Consider the following 16,289-nt stretch of genomic DNA (forward strand, 5'->3'; position numbering starts at 1 on the left):
TTTCTATCATTATTTTAAAGACCCCAGATTTAGGATCTGAACAAACAACAAACAATGCTGCGGCTTCATCAGCAGAAATTCATAATGAGGTCAAAATGAAATAAATACTACTGTATGGGGACAATCATTTGCAGGAGGGGGCATTTTAATAAAGCAAGCGATGAACACAGGATGTGGTGGTAAACAATTAGCAACGGTCCCCAGCCTGGCTGTGAAAGGTCACTGATGCCTGGTGTGTGCACTGGAAGACCCGCTGCGCACCTGGGTCATGCAGCATCCTGTGCTATAATTCCCACAGTGTGTCATGGGTTTCATGCAGTGAGAAGACATTAAAGACTAGGAAGCTGTTTGGAACAAAGAGAAGTCAGAGGATTGGTGCAAATGGTGAAAATATCTCTATTTGTTTTTAGAGACCCACTCTGATCATTTCTTGAGCTTTTTTATGTAATTTTAACCAAAATGTTAAAAACGGGTGTCATTTTCTAGGACATAAATGCTGCAGGAGTTTATTAGAAATTCACCTCTGAGTTGTAGGAGGTACAATTGTAGCAGAACACCCCCTGTCCCCTTTTCCGTCACCCAGAGCTGAGAGCCCACTGTTTACACAGACAATATGGCGACCAATATTGGAGAGACCCAGATGTAATGTTTCGTGTCATATGCCATTTTGGATGAGGAAAACAAAGATGTACATGGATTGGAGCATTTGGACGTATTTTCAATGCCACAAAAACGCTTTTCTTCAAACTGTGTTTTTTCATCTGCACTTGATTCAGAATCAGAATCAAAATCAGAATCCGATTCAGCTTTATTGGCCAACAGTGCATGTTCAAGGAATTTGGCTTCGGTGTCTTGTGCGGAGAGCTCGGAGTAGAACCGCTTCTCCTCCACATCGAAAGGAGCCAGTTGAGGTGGCTCGGGCATCTAGTTCGGATGCCTCCTGGACGCCTCCCTGGAGAGGTGTTCCGGGCATGTCCCACTGGGCGGAGGCCCCGGGGAAGACCCAGGACACGCTGGAGAGACTACGTCTCTCGGCTGGCCTGGGAACGTCTCAGGGTCCCCCCAGAGGAGCTGGAGGAAGTGGCCGGGGTGAGGGAAGTCTGGGCATCTCAGTCTGCTGCCCCCGCGACCCGGTCCCGGATAAGCGGAGGAAGATGGATGGATGGTCTTGTGCTGTCGTGCAAACCAGCAAGGTATGTAAAGGTGTAAAGAGGTAAGACCAAAAAGGATCAATAATAATTTTTAAAAAGTGATATAAGGTAGATATAGGCATAAATAAACATAACTAAATAAAAATAAAAAAGTAGATCCAGTCTGACAGTTGCTTTGATTTTGTTCTGTGTTCTTGAGTGGTCAGGATTCAGGAGTTCATCAGAGTGACGGATCAGGGGAAGGAGCTGTCTTTGTGGCGAGTGGTTTTGGTTTGCATTGTCCTAAAGCGCCGCCCTGTCAGGAGGAGGCTGAAAAGGTAACGTTCGGGATGAGAGGTGTCTTTTGCGATTCTGCCAAACCTGCTTCCTGACCCTGAACCGGATCCGGTCCTGAATGGAGGGAAGGCTGGAACCAACAATCCTCTCAGCAGACCGTGATGGATGTGGTCAGGACAGACTGGATTATTGCCGTGTAGAAGATGGTCAGCAGCTCCTGAGGCTGGTTGAACTTCTTAAGTTGTAGCAGGAAGTAAAACCTCTGCGGAGCCTTTTTCCGAAGTGAGTCAACTTGAGAGGTCCACTTAAGGTCCCTGAGATGGTGGACCTTGGGAACCTGTGTGAGTCTGTTGAGGGGACAGGGCTGTTGAGAAACAAATATCGTCATTCAATTTACAGATTTGCCACTGCAGCTGTTTTTGTGCCAAAATGTTATTTTTTCCGATTATTTCAGTTCAGCTGTTGTTTAAAATTGAGAGGTGATTAATATAAGATGCAGGTCTGTAAAATGATTTTAGTGATTAAAATGTTGGTTTTATATCCAAATGAATGGCAAAACTATGAATATTCTGATATATTCCCAAACTATTAAGTGCTAAATATGAATAAAACGTTTCAAATGAAAAGAAACTAATTCTTTTGGCTTTCGTTTGCATTTTTCCACGTCTAAAAAATGTTTCTCAAATTCTCCTTTTTTACCGATCATTTGGTTGAATGTAGCTTAGGAATTCACAGTTTTTTGGGTGCTCATTTTGGATTTGAGACTTCAATAATGAAAAGAATGACGTTGGAGTAGATCTTCTGGGAGCAGAAATGGACTATCAACACCTTCAGGCGGCTACTACACTTGGTTAAGATGCCTGTGGGAGTCTCTGCCTCCTTCTATGTAATTCTCACAGTGACATCACACCTATTTTCGGGTCGCTGTATAACACAGACCAAAGTAACCTGCTGGCAACAGCTCATAGAAATGGGAAAACTAGAATCTGATTACATGAAGAGGAACGCTGCCCCTCATACAATTAGGATTCTCTGTATCCGCCACATTCACAGAGACAAGAGCGTCGGTCAAAGCCTTTTCCAGCAAATAAGGTCAGCCTGAATGTAGATGGTGCTTTTAGGTGCATGAATGGATTGTGGAACATTTTTTATTTATTTCTTTATGATTCAGTCTCTGTCTCAAGGAAAGCACAGTTTTTCTATGGAGGAAATCATGCAATGGTGATCCAGCGACACATCAGCAAACGCACTGGTGTACCTTCAAAAACACACAAACCTAATGGACAGATGAGAGGTTTTTGTAAGCTGCAATGTGTCATCCTCTCTTTTTTTTTCAGGACAAAGACTTCATTAGCAGATGGAGGGAAAAGGATGACGTAAAAAAAAAAAAGAAAAAAGGACGGCTCCAAAAGCAAAAACACAAACATCTTCAAAATTACTTATGGAACCACTTGTGCAAAAGAAAAAGACGTGTCACGTTTTCTCTTATGACTTTCATGCACTGAGATCAGACTAGAGGGCTGTAAAGGAGTGGGGGCCCATTAGTACAGCCTTTAAGTACTACACAATAGATCAGCAAAAAAAATAAAAAAATGAAAGAACATCTTTATTTCTAGCTTAATAATTTTAAAATGTATTAAAGCAAAAAACTCTTGAACTAATTAAAATTCAAACTATTTTGACAAAACAATGAACAGTTTGTTGACCCTCCAGAACAAATAAAATGTGAAGCAATTTGTAATCTTTTGGTTTTGATATGGTAGCTCATGAGTTTCGTTACACAAACAAATATGACAAAATGGTAAAATAGACACGGCAACGTCAAAGTAAAACGATTCAAAAGCTCGTCCAACTACATAAAGAAGAAACATTTAGTGCCTAAACTGACTTCAGGTTTTTTTCATCACTATTTTTGATTTATGTTTAAGGTCCTATAAAATGCTGTTCTAAAGCCTTTAAAGGTAAACTATATCTATTTCATTTGGCACACTAAAGATCACATATTTTTATGAAGTATAAGTTATTATCACATCTCTGAGGCACCGCCTTTCGCTTCTTGTGGGTGACGCCCATTTCATGACATCAACCTGGAACCGGCCTCGACAGCGTCTATTGTGCACACAAATGGAAAGTGTTTTTGCAGATCACTGCTAGCTCCTTGAAGAAAGTGGGTGTGTGTGTTAGCCTGGAGGCGGTGCTGGCAGAGCAGACTCTTCCTGGAAGGGGCTGTTCCTCACTTTGTGACATCACAATGTGAGGACCTAGTCGTTTTCGTGGATTGGGGAGGGCTTGTGTTTAGGGCGCAGAGGTTTTTAGAAGATTATTCAGATTTGCATGAATGGAGCAAAATACAGCTTTTTTTTTACGTTAAAAGTTGATTTTGCATGAGCCCTTTAAGTAACTCTGGGTCTTGTTCGTGACTGAGGGGAGAACGGAGATTGACAGGTCCAGCAGCTGCAGTAATGCAGGCACCGATCTGTTGTGAAGAAAGAGCTGCGCCGAAAGGAAAAGCTCCTTATTTACAGGTAAATTTATGTTCCTATACTCTCATCAATGGTCATGACTTAGGATGAGGATAAGCGCCTCTAAAATCAGTTGGTCTTTTTTCAAGGCGCCCCATAGAGAGAGGGTGAGAAGCTTGGTCATTTGAGCTGAGCTTGAAGTGGAGCCCTCCGCTCCTCCACTTCCAAAGAAAGTGGTTGAGGGGGCTCAGGCATCTCCTTAGGACGTCTCCTTGGGGGGGGGGGGGGGGGGGTGTTCCAGGCATGTCCCACACTAGGAGGAGGCATTTATGTTAATTAAATTCTAATATGTAAGATATAATTTCTGAAGACCTATGAAACAAATTTAAATGAAAACTTTTGATCGTTAGAAAATAAGAAATAAAATTTATTTATATGAATTCATAAAGGATGCATTCTTTTCTTTAATCTTTGATGCACAGCATCCCTCCAAAAGGAGAACCGTCACAGAAAGCAAAAGACCATTGTAAACGATGGTCTTAACACTACTCGTTTGTACAATGGATCCCTCCGATGGTACTAGTACACAACAATGTGTACATTTAGTCTAGACCAAGCAACCCCTGGTGAAATTATATGATTTTATTATTTGTTTTAAAATAAAATAAAAAGATCTAGTTTGCTCACAGCTAGTTTTTGTTTTTTATTAACCGGCGTTTAATAAAAAAAAAAATAAGAACGCGGAGTAATATCGTCAAACGCTTGCACTCAAACCGCTCGAGCGAGCGCGGCGAACACGGAGTTCTGTCAGCTTCCTGTCGGCGGCGCAGGGTGAGTACTACCGGTGTTCTTTCCAACTTTAAAATACTTTTCGTATAGTTTTACGAACGCGCGTGACGTGCAAACGAGTTGGGACCGTGTTCGTTTGTATTTTATGATTCCCTTTGGCTCCCACCTCCTTAAGTGTTGGCTTTTGTGTATGGGGATGCGCGGGGGGGGGGATTTCGTTTGCTAGTAATCGTGGAGTCTACCCTAAAAAAATTAAAGGCGATGTTTTTGCTTTACTTACTAAAGAAACACGCGTCTGCTAATTCTTAAGTAATGATCGCCAACACGGGTTTCGAAAAACATTAGTTTTATGGTTAAATGGTAGGAACTTGAAATTTGGTGCTACCCGGCGCACATTGTGACGTAATCACCACGCGCCCATCACATTGCTTCTTAAAAACATGTTGAATGACTTCTTCAATCGACGCGTGTGTGCTTATAGGAAATAAAATGTATATAGTTTATTTTTTAGTGAATTTGTCCTCTGTGGGTTTTATTTATTCAGTAGCTGATGAATTTGCGCTGACTGCACGGATCTGCGCAGACTCCCGCCTGGTCTGCCCCCCCAGCGGCCACCATCATGGCCTTCGTACCTGCGCCCAGCCCCACGGTGGTGGACCAGACCACTCTGATGAAGAAGTACCTGCAGTTTGTGGCAGCGCTCACAGACACCAACACACGTGAGTCTAAACAAGACCAATGTGTTCATTAATAAACGGTGCATTTGTTTGAGGAAATTTCTGGAATTTAAAATATAGAGTTTTGGTTCATCTAAAACATTACAGGATAGTTTCACTTGATTCAAACTGATTAGATGACTATTTGAAGTTGACTGAGTTTGTAAAAAAAAAAGAATATATAATAACTTTAATAACCCACTCCAATGAACGGCGTGTTTTTAAAATGTTCTTGTTGCGTTTTTCTGTTATGTAAAATTAAAACTGCATTTCTAAGTATTTCTTTATTCAAATTGTACTAAATCTGTAAAAATTCCGTTTAGATGCATGCAAACTACAAATGGTGGACCACTAGATCCCCGCTCCGCCACATTCTGATGCATCCACTTGCAGACAAATAGATCTATGAACGTCTTAGTTTTTCTCGTCAGATCTGGTTTCTGGATCTAAACTGTGCGGCTGGACGGCTCCAATACTGCTCGCCATTTTTTTTTTGCAGCGGTAAAGTTAGGTTTGGGTTGTGAGGGGCTGTAAGCTAGCAGGAGAGAGTGTAAACAAAGGGATGATGGGAAATGAGTGCCGTCTGCCAACAGTCCCGCCCACAACTCAGAGGGTGAATTTCTAATGAAAGTCTATGACTGAGAAAATGAAGAATTTTCAGATTTTGGCTAAAAACAGCATCATTACTGGGAATGCTTTGAAAATAAATCACAAGATGATTAGAGTGGGTCTTTAATATCATTTAATCTGCTATAAAAATGGAAAACAAGCATGAATATCTACTGATTGGAGGTGTTATAGATGAATAAAACGCAAGACTTTTGTAACTATGAGGCTACCGAGTGGAATAAAAATGACATCTGTGTGCTTAGTACGGGTGGCGTGATGAGAGCGATACGCTTTAGTCCAGTAAAAGGTACGAGTGCGTGTGTGAGTGTCTGCTGGTGTGTGTGTGGTTGCTTGTTTCTCGATGTACCTTTTGTTCATTCTGGACGGTGAAAGTAAAACTGATAAGAACTGAAAGCCCCAGCTAAGCACATTTGGGAGTTCAGCGAAACGGGCGCCGGCGTCCTCATCCTGTTGGATTAACGGCCGCTCTCTGTCCTTCAACCCCGCAGCCGACGAAACCAAGCTGAAGATGATGCAGGAGGTCAGCGAGAACTTTGAGGTGCGCTGCGTTCATTTTCCTTTCACTGGACGTGCAAAACGGTTTTATTTCCACTTTACGACTCCATGAATCTATGAGTGACTTGGACTTGTGTGTTTCAGAATGTGACCTCTTCACCTCAGTATTCCACCTTCCTGGAACACATCATCCCTCGCTTTCTGACATTTCTCCAGGATGGCGAGGTGCAGTTTCTTCAAGAGAAACCCACACAGGTATGTAGCTAAGCCAAGGTTCACAAGCCTGAAAGTAAAGTGAAAGTTGTCATTTGGACTTGGCTTAGCCAGCTCTTTGACCAGCTATTTCAACTTTAAAAACCAAGTCCAGATGACAACTTTTAAACCTACTACTGCGATGGAATCAACCTGGATGAATGAGAGTTTTCACAGACATAAAGTCAAAGAAATAGACCTGCAGAGCTGGAAAACAGAACACCAATGGGGGACCTTTCCTTTTTTTTATTATCGAGTTGGACATGATACAAAACACAATCCTGATGCATTACAGAAACAAGTGTTTATAATATTGTAAATCTTAAGTCAACAATGTTATTATAAAGTAAAAATAATGTGGCTAAGATGTTTCTATGAGGCTATTTTTGGCCGTTTTTAAATGGTATATTTAGGGACACAATCTGGACTAAAGTGCTTCGATTAAGAAGAATTTACCTGAATTCTGACTTTTTAGCTTTTCTAAACAATCTCTCCTTCTGTTCAGCAACTGAGAAAGTTGGTCCTGGAAATCATCCATCGCATTCCGACCAACGAGCACCTTCGCCCGCACGCCAAAAACATCTTAACTGTGATGTTTCGCTTCCTGGAGGTTTGGTTCAGTGTTTTTTATTGTTTTAAATTCATTGTTCTTTTCTTTATAAATGTAGGTTTCTTTTGATTATTTTGTGTTCTAGATTGAAAATGAAGAAAATGTGTTAATCTGCCTCCGCATCATCATCGAACTGCACAAACAGTTCCGTCCTCCGATCTCTCAGGAGGCGAGTATCTCTGTGCTCCTACTTTCTATGGTTTCTTATCTTTCAAGTCCCACTCTGATCATCTTCTGATCTATTTTCAAAGTGTTCCCAGTGGTCTTGTATTTACAATTATGTCATTATTTTTAGCCAAAATAAAGAAACCTGTATTGTTTTCTGGGAGATAGTTTCTGCAGAGCGCAGGAGTTCATTAGAACCTCCAAGTCGCCAACTTGCATCTGATTTTTCATTTCACAGTTGTAATAATTAATAATAATAATAGTTGTGATTAAAGAATTTAATAAAAGCAGACATAGCATCAGTAGCTGTCAATCAGGGCTGGGTTTAAAAGAAAAATAATGAATTAGATTGAATTGGCAAATGCTTTATTAATTGAGCTCATTACTTTTAAAGCTATTTATTAATTTTTTTAGGTTAAAAAACTGCTTCTTATTTGGTTTATGGTAAAAAAAATCAAATGATAATAATTAAATGTTTACTTTCCTTCGTTGTTGTTCACTAGTTGTATGAAAATAGTTTTTCTAAATAAAAATTTAACACATAAATTGATATAGAACGGATCCAAGTCCAAAGTCTGGTATGTTTGGTGATGATGCCCAGTTTTTATATAAATGTATGTTTTTTTTGCACCGCAGATTCACCACTTTTTGGACTTTGTGAAGCAGATCTACAAAGACCTGCCTAAAGTTGTTGTGAGTGTGATCACCATCATTTCCCCTGAATCGCACCTCCTCATTTCTTTTACTCATGTCAGCATGTTTTCATTGTTATTGCTTTCCCAAAAGAACGATTCTTTTGTTTTTTGTATACATCTGTTCAGGCCAGGTACTTTGAGAATCCCCAGGTGATCGCAGAAAACACGGTCCCATCTCCAGAGATGGTGGGAATGATCACATCAGTGTTGGTGAAGACCGCGCCCGAGAGGGAAGACAGTGAAACGCGAACTGTGAGATGGTGTTACTTTTATTACTTTGCTGCCTTTCTTTCTTGTTTTTGTTTTTTAAACAATACCGCGTGTCACCACTGGGTGGCAGTGTGGTTCCAATAGCAAGAAGAGGACTGTTCCGTTAGACTTAAAAAAAACACCTTTACATCTGAGAATGGAGATTTGATTCATTTTTTTAGGTTTATAAATGTCTTTATAATGATCAAAGATATACAATTAATTAACACAAATTTCAAAGAAATAAGTGTTTAAAGAAGATTCCTTGTGAAGATGGAAAGACTTTATGTTTATTAGAATCATTTAGGTCCTAAAATGTTATACTCCTTCTGTCTGACCTTTGTTTTTTTTCTCCTTCTTAAGCACACCATCATCCCTCGGGGGTCGTTGTCCCTGAAGGTGTTGGCAGAACTCCCCATCATTGTAGTTCTGATGTATCAAGTGAGTAATCTCCTCTTAATATTTCTCTTGGATCAGATTAAAAATTCTGAGACAGTAGCTGCTTTTACATGGACAAAAGTAATCAGAATAAACCACTAACCAACCAGACAAGGAATAAATTACAATTTTAGTTTATTTTGTTAAAAAATGTCAGGAATTTGTTTATATCCCGATCATTGTATGTATGTTTATAAGAAAATATGAAAGCGATCAACAGATGATGGAAAGGAGTTTTAGACCTCATCCCTGGAATTGGAGACTGTGGACTGGGGTTCGCTGCCTTAGATGAACTGACGCGTTCACTTGTTTTTCTTTATTTTTTTCAGCTCTACAAGCTGAGCATCCATAATGTGGTGTCAGAGTTTGTGCCGCTTATCATGAACACCATCATGCTACAGGTGTCTCCTCAAGCCAGGTGAGATCCATCTGCGGAACCAGTCGGATCATTCTGGAATCTTTACTTCTACTAAATCTTTGGTTAGGAAGTTTTGTCAAACAGGAAGTTGAATCAGCTGTCCAAAAGCAACATGGAGGAAAATCTGATCGTTTTTCTCCTCGACTTTTATGATAGATTTTCATATTTGTATGAAGACAATGATAGAAATTTCATCTCATTTCATTGCTTTTTTTTCCTACTTGGACTAAGACAGTCAAAAAAGTAGAGATACATTTTTTTCTAACTTTTTTCTTTTGCAGGCAACACAAACTTTATAATAAGGAGCTTTACGCAGACTTCATCGCAGCCCAAATCAAAACTCTGTCCTTTCTGGCTTACATCATCCGGATCTACCAGGTCAACACTTCAAGTCATTTTTGAGTATTTTAATGCACCCATACGTGTAACTGATTACCCAGAGTGACTAAACCTCGTTCTTTATCCGCCCCCCCCCAGGACCTGGTGGCGAAATACTCCCAGCAGATGGTGAAGGGGATGCTGCAGCTGCTGTCCAACTGCCCCCCGGAGACCGCTCACCTGCGCAAGGAGCTGCTCATTGCAGCCAAGCACATCTTGACCACCGACCTCCGCAGCCGTACGTTGACGTTGGATTACAGACTGCTTCAGATCTTTAGGAACAATTTTTATTATTTGTTTTTTTGTCCTAAATTTCTTTACATTTCTCGAAATCGTTCTAATTTTTTGCTGCCATAACAAAAAAATTGCGTTTTTGTAGCTGTAGTGATGCGTGAGGAGCACAGGAAGTCACTCTAAACTGGGGTGAATGCACGCCATTGTGCGGAAGTAGCTTCTTAGTCCTGGATTATCGAATGCAGCCAATCATCGTTCAGTATCCCTGTGGCATCATGTCAAAGGAAAATAACCAAAAGTTAAATGCAGTTACTTATCTTTTTCTTTTTTAACATTTTTATTTGTTCAAAAAAATGAGGGGGTCCCAATGGCGTGATCAGAAATCAGGCCCAATCACGTCGTTTCAGACGTTTCATATCGGAATCGTATGTTTCATTCCAATAAGGGGATCTGACAGCAAGTTTCTCTATTGGTTTGTCTTAACGTAAACATTTCAAAAGAAATATGATCATTAATTAATGAATTTTATATACGAGAGCTAACTAAACAGCAGAGAAACAGCTGCCAAGGGAGCGTCTACAAAGTGCAAATTTTAAGGGGAAAAAGATAAAAGAAAGTCTAAAAGGCAACAATAAAAATTTTTTTATTCATATGATCTTGTCATAAAAACTCATCATGTTAACGGCACAATAAACATTTTAGAAGATATTTATTTTTAAAAATTTTAAATGTATGCATGAATCTGATCAAAAACCTAAATAGTTTTGAAGATCCTAAAGCTTCAGAAAACTTTCTCATATGGCTAATTATCATCTATTAAGACTAGTTGGGTAACTTTTTTTCTAGTTCCAGAGGAATCACTGTACAAGTTTAAATAACAGGAAAGAGAAGTATTTGCGTCTGAAAATGAAAATACATGACAAAAAGGTTTAAAAAAAGATGTGTGCATGTACAAGGGAGAGCTGGAAGGAGTGCAAATACAAAAGGAGACATAGAAAATTGCACGTTAGCGATTATGAAAGACGGATTGCACAGTTGATAGTTGCACTAGTTTTACTTGATTGTTGAAACTACCTTGCAATGGTGCTTGTTTAAGTGATAACTGATGAAACGAAAGGTTCCATAAAGCTAGGGAGATATTTTAATGTGTTGCAAAAGCATCAGATCAGAACTCAAAATCGAATGACTCGAAATCAGGTTGGGCTCAGAAAACCTGATCAGGACATCCCTGTTGATAATGAACTATAAAGATGAAATAAAAAGGTGTTATAAAACGGTTTCTGCATCTATTTTGTAGTAAATCCTTTCTTTTGCCGTGTTGCAGAGTTCATTCCTTGCATGGACAAACTTTTCGATGAGGCCATCCTGATCGGATCCGGTTACACTGCCAGGGAAACTCTCAGGTGAGTTCTCGTACAGAACAGCCAGAACTTCTCTGAAGGTTAATCGCTGATTCGCAGGCTTTGTTGCTAGAATAAAGTCTCTTTCATATACGGTACAGGAAACGAGAACTGATGAAATCCCTTTGACCCTAATCCTCATTGTCTCTTTTTACTGCATTCGGTCTAACTTTTCTTTTCTTTTTTTTTTTCCCATTAGGCCCTTGGCCTACAGCACCCTGGCAGACCTGGTGCACCACGTCCGTCAGAACCTGCCCCTGACGGATTTGTCTCTAGCCGTGCAGCTCTTTGCCAAAAACATCGACGACGAGTCGCTTCCCAGTAACATCCAAACCATGTCCTGCAAGCTGCTCCTCAACCTGGTGGACTGCATTCGTTCCAAGTCGGAGCAGGAGAACGGGAATGGGCGGGACATTTTGATGAGGATGCTGGAGGTGAGAAGCTCCACCAAAACCATTTTTTAGCACACCCCGAGGCCGGGATCTGTTTTTTTTTCTTTCTTTTCCCTCTAACCATATTCATTTCTTTTGGAAACAGGTGTTTGTGTTGAAGTTTCACACTATTGCACGCTACCAGCTCGTCTCCATCTTCAAGAAATGCAAACCTCAGTCAGAAATGGGCGCGGTCGACCCGGGAGCTCTGCCTGGGGTCCCAGCCACGCCCACACCCCCAGCCAACCCCGCCATACCACCGCCCGCCCCTCCGACGCCTGTCCCTGCCGCGCCCACCCAACCGGGGACGGCGTTCGACCGACCCGGAGAGAAGGAGGACAAGCAGACGTTCCAGGTGTCGGACTGCCGCAGTTTAGTCAAGACTTTGGTGTGCGGCGTGAAGACGATTACGTGGGGCATCACTTCCTGTAAGGCCCCTGGAGGTGAGAGCGAAACAGCGGAAACATTTACAGATATTTCAAATAACTGTATTTCAATCCAGTATTTACCTGAATCTGTTTTCTACAGAAGCTCAGTTCATTCCTAACAAGCAGCTGCAGCCAAAGGAGACTCAGATCTACATCAAACTGGTGAAATATGCCATGCAGGCCTTGGACATCTACCAGGTTGGAACCTCTTAGGAGCCAAGTTGTTGTTTTTCTAGTTTCTGATACTGAGATCAAAGGAAAGTGAGCTGTGAGGCGTTGTGTTGTCCGTCCTGAACAGGTCCAGGTTGCCAACAACCAGCAAACCTACATCAGGGTGGCGAACTGCCAGACGGTTCGCATGAAGGAGGAGAAGGAGGTTCTGGAGCACTTTGCTGGCGTCTTCACCATGATGAACCCCCTCACTTTCAAGGAAATCTTTCAGACCACCGTGCCGTACATGGTGGAGAGGATCTCTAAAAACTACGCTTTGCAGGTAATCTTAAAAAAAAAAAGTTTATTTTGTTATTGTTTCATGTTTTATGGATTTCATATTTTTTGTTGTTGGACATTTCAGATCGTGGCTAACTCCTTCCTGGCCAATCTGTCGACTTCTGCCCTGTTTGCCACCATCCTGGTGGAGTATCTTCTGGAAAGGCTGCCGGAGATGGGCTCCAACGTGGAGCTGTCCAACCTTTACCTGAAACTTTTTAAGCTGGTCTTTGGCTCCGTTTCGCTGTTTGCAGCTGAGAACGAACAGATGCTGAAGGTAAATCTTTATGTTCATGTTTTCTTACATTCTGTCTAACATTAGACGTACAAATTTGATGTCAGCTGCCCTTTGCACACAGTTACAAGATTTTTGGGGTTATAAAAACTACCAATTTTGTCATTTCAAGGTAAAAGGCTAATATTTGAAGCCGATATTTATCTGCACAAATAAAGGAAAATATTGGCATAGAAATTGGAATATTTCAAACACCAACAATTAACTTTGTTTATTTAGAAAACAAGTACATAAAAAAGTAAATATATAGCTAGAAGTGCAGGAAGGAAATTCACTTTTTTTTTTTTTTTTAGAAAAGTTAAACAGTTCCCTGGAATTTATCATCATAAATAAAGTCAAAATTCAACTTAAAGTGCAAATCTTCTTTCTGTCAAAAAGTGTCATATCTTATGAGGTCAAATAAAAAGCTAAATAAATAAAAATCTTATTAAGTAAAGAAAACATTTTGGGAAAAATGTGTCTGTTAAATCGTCATTCCTGGTGGGCAGCACAATAGCAAAGTTGTCAAAGTTGTTGTTATCGCTGAAGATATGCTGACTTGACACTAATGGGGTGGTGCACAAAGAAAGGTTTTTTGTTTTTTTTTGTGTATGGAGGTTTTATACTTCGTTTGCAGCGCAGGAGGGAGGGGCCACAGTGATACCTGCGCACAGAGCAGCCGAGGCGCTCGTGCTGTTATGTTTCTCAGTATGTGGAGGACATACATCCATTTTTAATGCACGATTAACGGCGCACTACCAAAAGTGCTAGTTGTGTGACATGCAGAGGACTGAATGCGGGGCTTGCCTAACCAATCAGAGAAAAGCCCGGCTGAATCTGAGCCAAAATAAGCAGCTCAATATCGGCCTGTCGGATAAGAGAAAAAAAAGCCAGATGTTGATACAAGTCAAAATAACAGATATCGGTGCAGAGAATCAGTCTGGCTGATTAGAAACAGTCAACCGCTACTTCAAAGTATACGAACGCTTGTCGTGGGCTTTGTGCCTGACGAGAAGATTGAATCTTTACTAACACGATTGTCTTCCTCTTAGCCTCACCTCCACAAGATAGTGAACAGCTCCATGGAGCTGGCCCAATCAGCGAAGGAGCCCTACAACTACTTCCTGCTTCTGCGCGCCCTCTTCCGCTCTATTGGTGGAGGCAGTCACGACCTTCTCTACCAGGAGTTCCTGCCGCTGCTTCCCAACCTCCTGCAAGGTCCGGACTCCTAGACCGTCTGCCCCGAGCTGCAGGCTGGGCGACGTTTCTAACGCGTTGGTTCTGTGTCAGGTCTGAACATGCTGCAGAGCGGCCTTCACAAGCAGCACATGAAGGATCTGTTTGTGGAGTTGTGCCTGACGGTTCCGGTGCGTCTGAGCTCGCTCCTGCCCTACCTGCCCATGCTGATGGACCCGCTGGTGTCCGCTCTCAACGGCTCCCAGACGCTGGTCAGCCAGGGCCTTCGTACGCTGGAGCTGTGCGTGGACAACCTGCAGCCCGACTTCCTGTACGACCACATCCAGCCTGTCCGGGCTGAACTCATGCAGGTCAGACTGAAAGGGACCTTTTCCCCTCCGTCATCAGGAACGCAGTTAAACTGGATTAGTTTTTGGGTGGAAGATGGAGTTTATCTGCCATCTAGTGGAGCAAAGAGGACACAGCACTTTTCTGCACCAGAGAGCCATTAACACCACACATTTAAAGTAGTTAAAATTCTTTTAATGTTGGAGTTTTTAGGGGTTTGAACTCTGGTTTAAATCCAGTTTTATAACCACCCAACTGGAAAGTGTGTTAGATACATTTCTTGCCTGTTTTTTTCTCTACTTAACAGCGTCTCTTATGTGTTCAACTAAAAAAGTTTAAAGGGAAAAGCTCTTGGGTAAACTTTAAAAAGAGCTTCGGAAATGTTGAATTTGACTAAATAAATCTGTAGACTCTGCAGGATTTTCTTACTTTTAGGCTCAGATGGAGTTTGCCTCGTATAGTTCATACCAGCTTTTTCCTTTTTTTTTCTTCTTTTTTTTTTTTACTTACGTGTTTATTGGCGGCGTCCTGCCGACGGCTTTGTGATCACCACTTCAGGCTTTGTGGCGTACGCTCCGCAATCCCGCTGAAAGCATCTCCCACGTGGCTTACCGGGTGCTGGGAAAGTTCGGAGGCAGCAACAGGAAGATGCTGAAGGAATCCCAGAGGCTGCATTATGTGGTGACTGAGGTCCAGGGCCCCAGCATCAAGGCTGAGTTCACAGACTGCAAAGCGTCCATACAGCTTCCAATGGAGAAGGTAAGGAGCTGGTGTGGAGACGGGGGCTCTTTTCTTAATCCGGATTTACAGACCAAACCGCAATTCTAACTATTTCATAAATTATGTTTGAATAGTTGTTATATTTATGTATTTAATCACCATCATTTATAACATTATGCAGACTACAAGATCAACAGATTTAGAAAGAAGTAAATGGAATTCATCACTTTAAGCAACGTCAAACTCAAACGTTTTTTTCTGTCAACTTCCGGGTTAACTTCAGCAGGAAGCAAAAAATAAACATCACTGGTGTTTAACTATGAAGTCTAAAAAATGTTCCCCACAGTTTTTCCGTCCTCCAAGTTTTCTGACTACAGTTCCAGTAGATCGATGAGGAGAAGATAGAAAAAGACGACGCAGCAACACGTCAATAAAAATGGAACAACTAGAAAATATAGATTAATAACCAGACATATAAATAGATGAATTCATACATAATTATATAAATGAAAAATTGAACTGAATAGAAACGTTATCAATCCTGAAGTGAATTCAAAAGTGGCTAGCTGCTTGCAGAAAATAAATATAATAAAAAAAGAATTAAACGATAAAAACAGCCAAAGATCAAAATGTAAATATAATAAATCCATAAAATATTTATAAATTAAAACAATGAGGTTTACTATTGATGCTCTGTCAGGGAGTTGTACTGTCTTAAAGCACCAGGGACAAAATAAGCAAATTTAAATTCCGTAACGTAGAGTGAATTAAAAAGATAAATTCAATTGAGTAAAAAGACGAGTAACTTAAAATTATTTAAATATCTTATTTCAATGATTTATTTTAATATCAAATAAGGAAGTATTAAACACAATCATCATGGGGTTCGAACAGGACCGTATGACTATTATCCAGCGAGTTATGTAAAGACTGAAAATCATTTCTTTGTGTTGAAGAAACCTTTGTAATCCTTAATGTTTCTCCCCACTGAGAACCGTACATGTCTGTGAGTGAGGAGGTGTGTGTGCCCTTCAGGTAATTAAATGCACCTCCTGTTTGTGCTCC

The 16,289-nt window shown here is 40.9% G+C and overlaps 1 protein-coding gene across 1 annotated transcript in view; it reads left to right on the forward strand.

Annotated features, from left to right (window-relative positions):
* Positions 1–5,283: 5,283 nt before the first annotated feature.
* trrap (transformation/transcription domain-associated protein) overlaps positions 5,284–16,289 on the forward strand; it is a gene marked incomplete in the record, with an annotated part of 102,376 nt that continues 91,370 nt past the window's right edge. Inside the window, 21 exon segments of the mRNA NM_001164878.1 lie at positions 5,284–5,397; positions 6,513–6,562; positions 6,664–6,774; positions 7,277–7,381; positions 7,467–7,550; positions 8,183–8,239; positions 8,368–8,493; positions 8,854–8,931; positions 9,258–9,346; positions 9,628–9,724; positions 9,824–9,962; positions 11,283–11,361; positions 11,558–11,792; positions 11,896–12,006; positions 12,136–12,232; positions 12,318–12,415; positions 12,516–12,710; positions 12,792–12,983; positions 14,033–14,198; positions 14,271–14,527; positions 15,063–15,263. Of these exon segments, the coding sequence (NP_001158350.1) occupies positions 5,298–5,397; positions 6,513–6,562; positions 6,664–6,774; positions 7,277–7,381; positions 7,467–7,550; positions 8,183–8,239; positions 8,368–8,493; positions 8,854–8,931; positions 9,258–9,346; positions 9,628–9,724; positions 9,824–9,962; positions 11,283–11,361; positions 11,558–11,792; positions 11,896–12,006; positions 12,136–12,232; positions 12,318–12,415; positions 12,516–12,710; positions 12,792–12,983; positions 14,033–14,198; positions 14,271–14,527; positions 15,063–15,263 (2,667 nt within the window).

Source organism: Oryzias latipes, chromosome 19, assembly GCF_053564925.1.
Source record: "Oryzias latipes strain Hd-rR chromosome 19, Olatipes_Hd-rR_3.1".
Lineage (NCBI taxonomy): Eukaryota > Metazoa > Chordata > Actinopteri > Beloniformes > Adrianichthyidae > Oryzias > Oryzias latipes.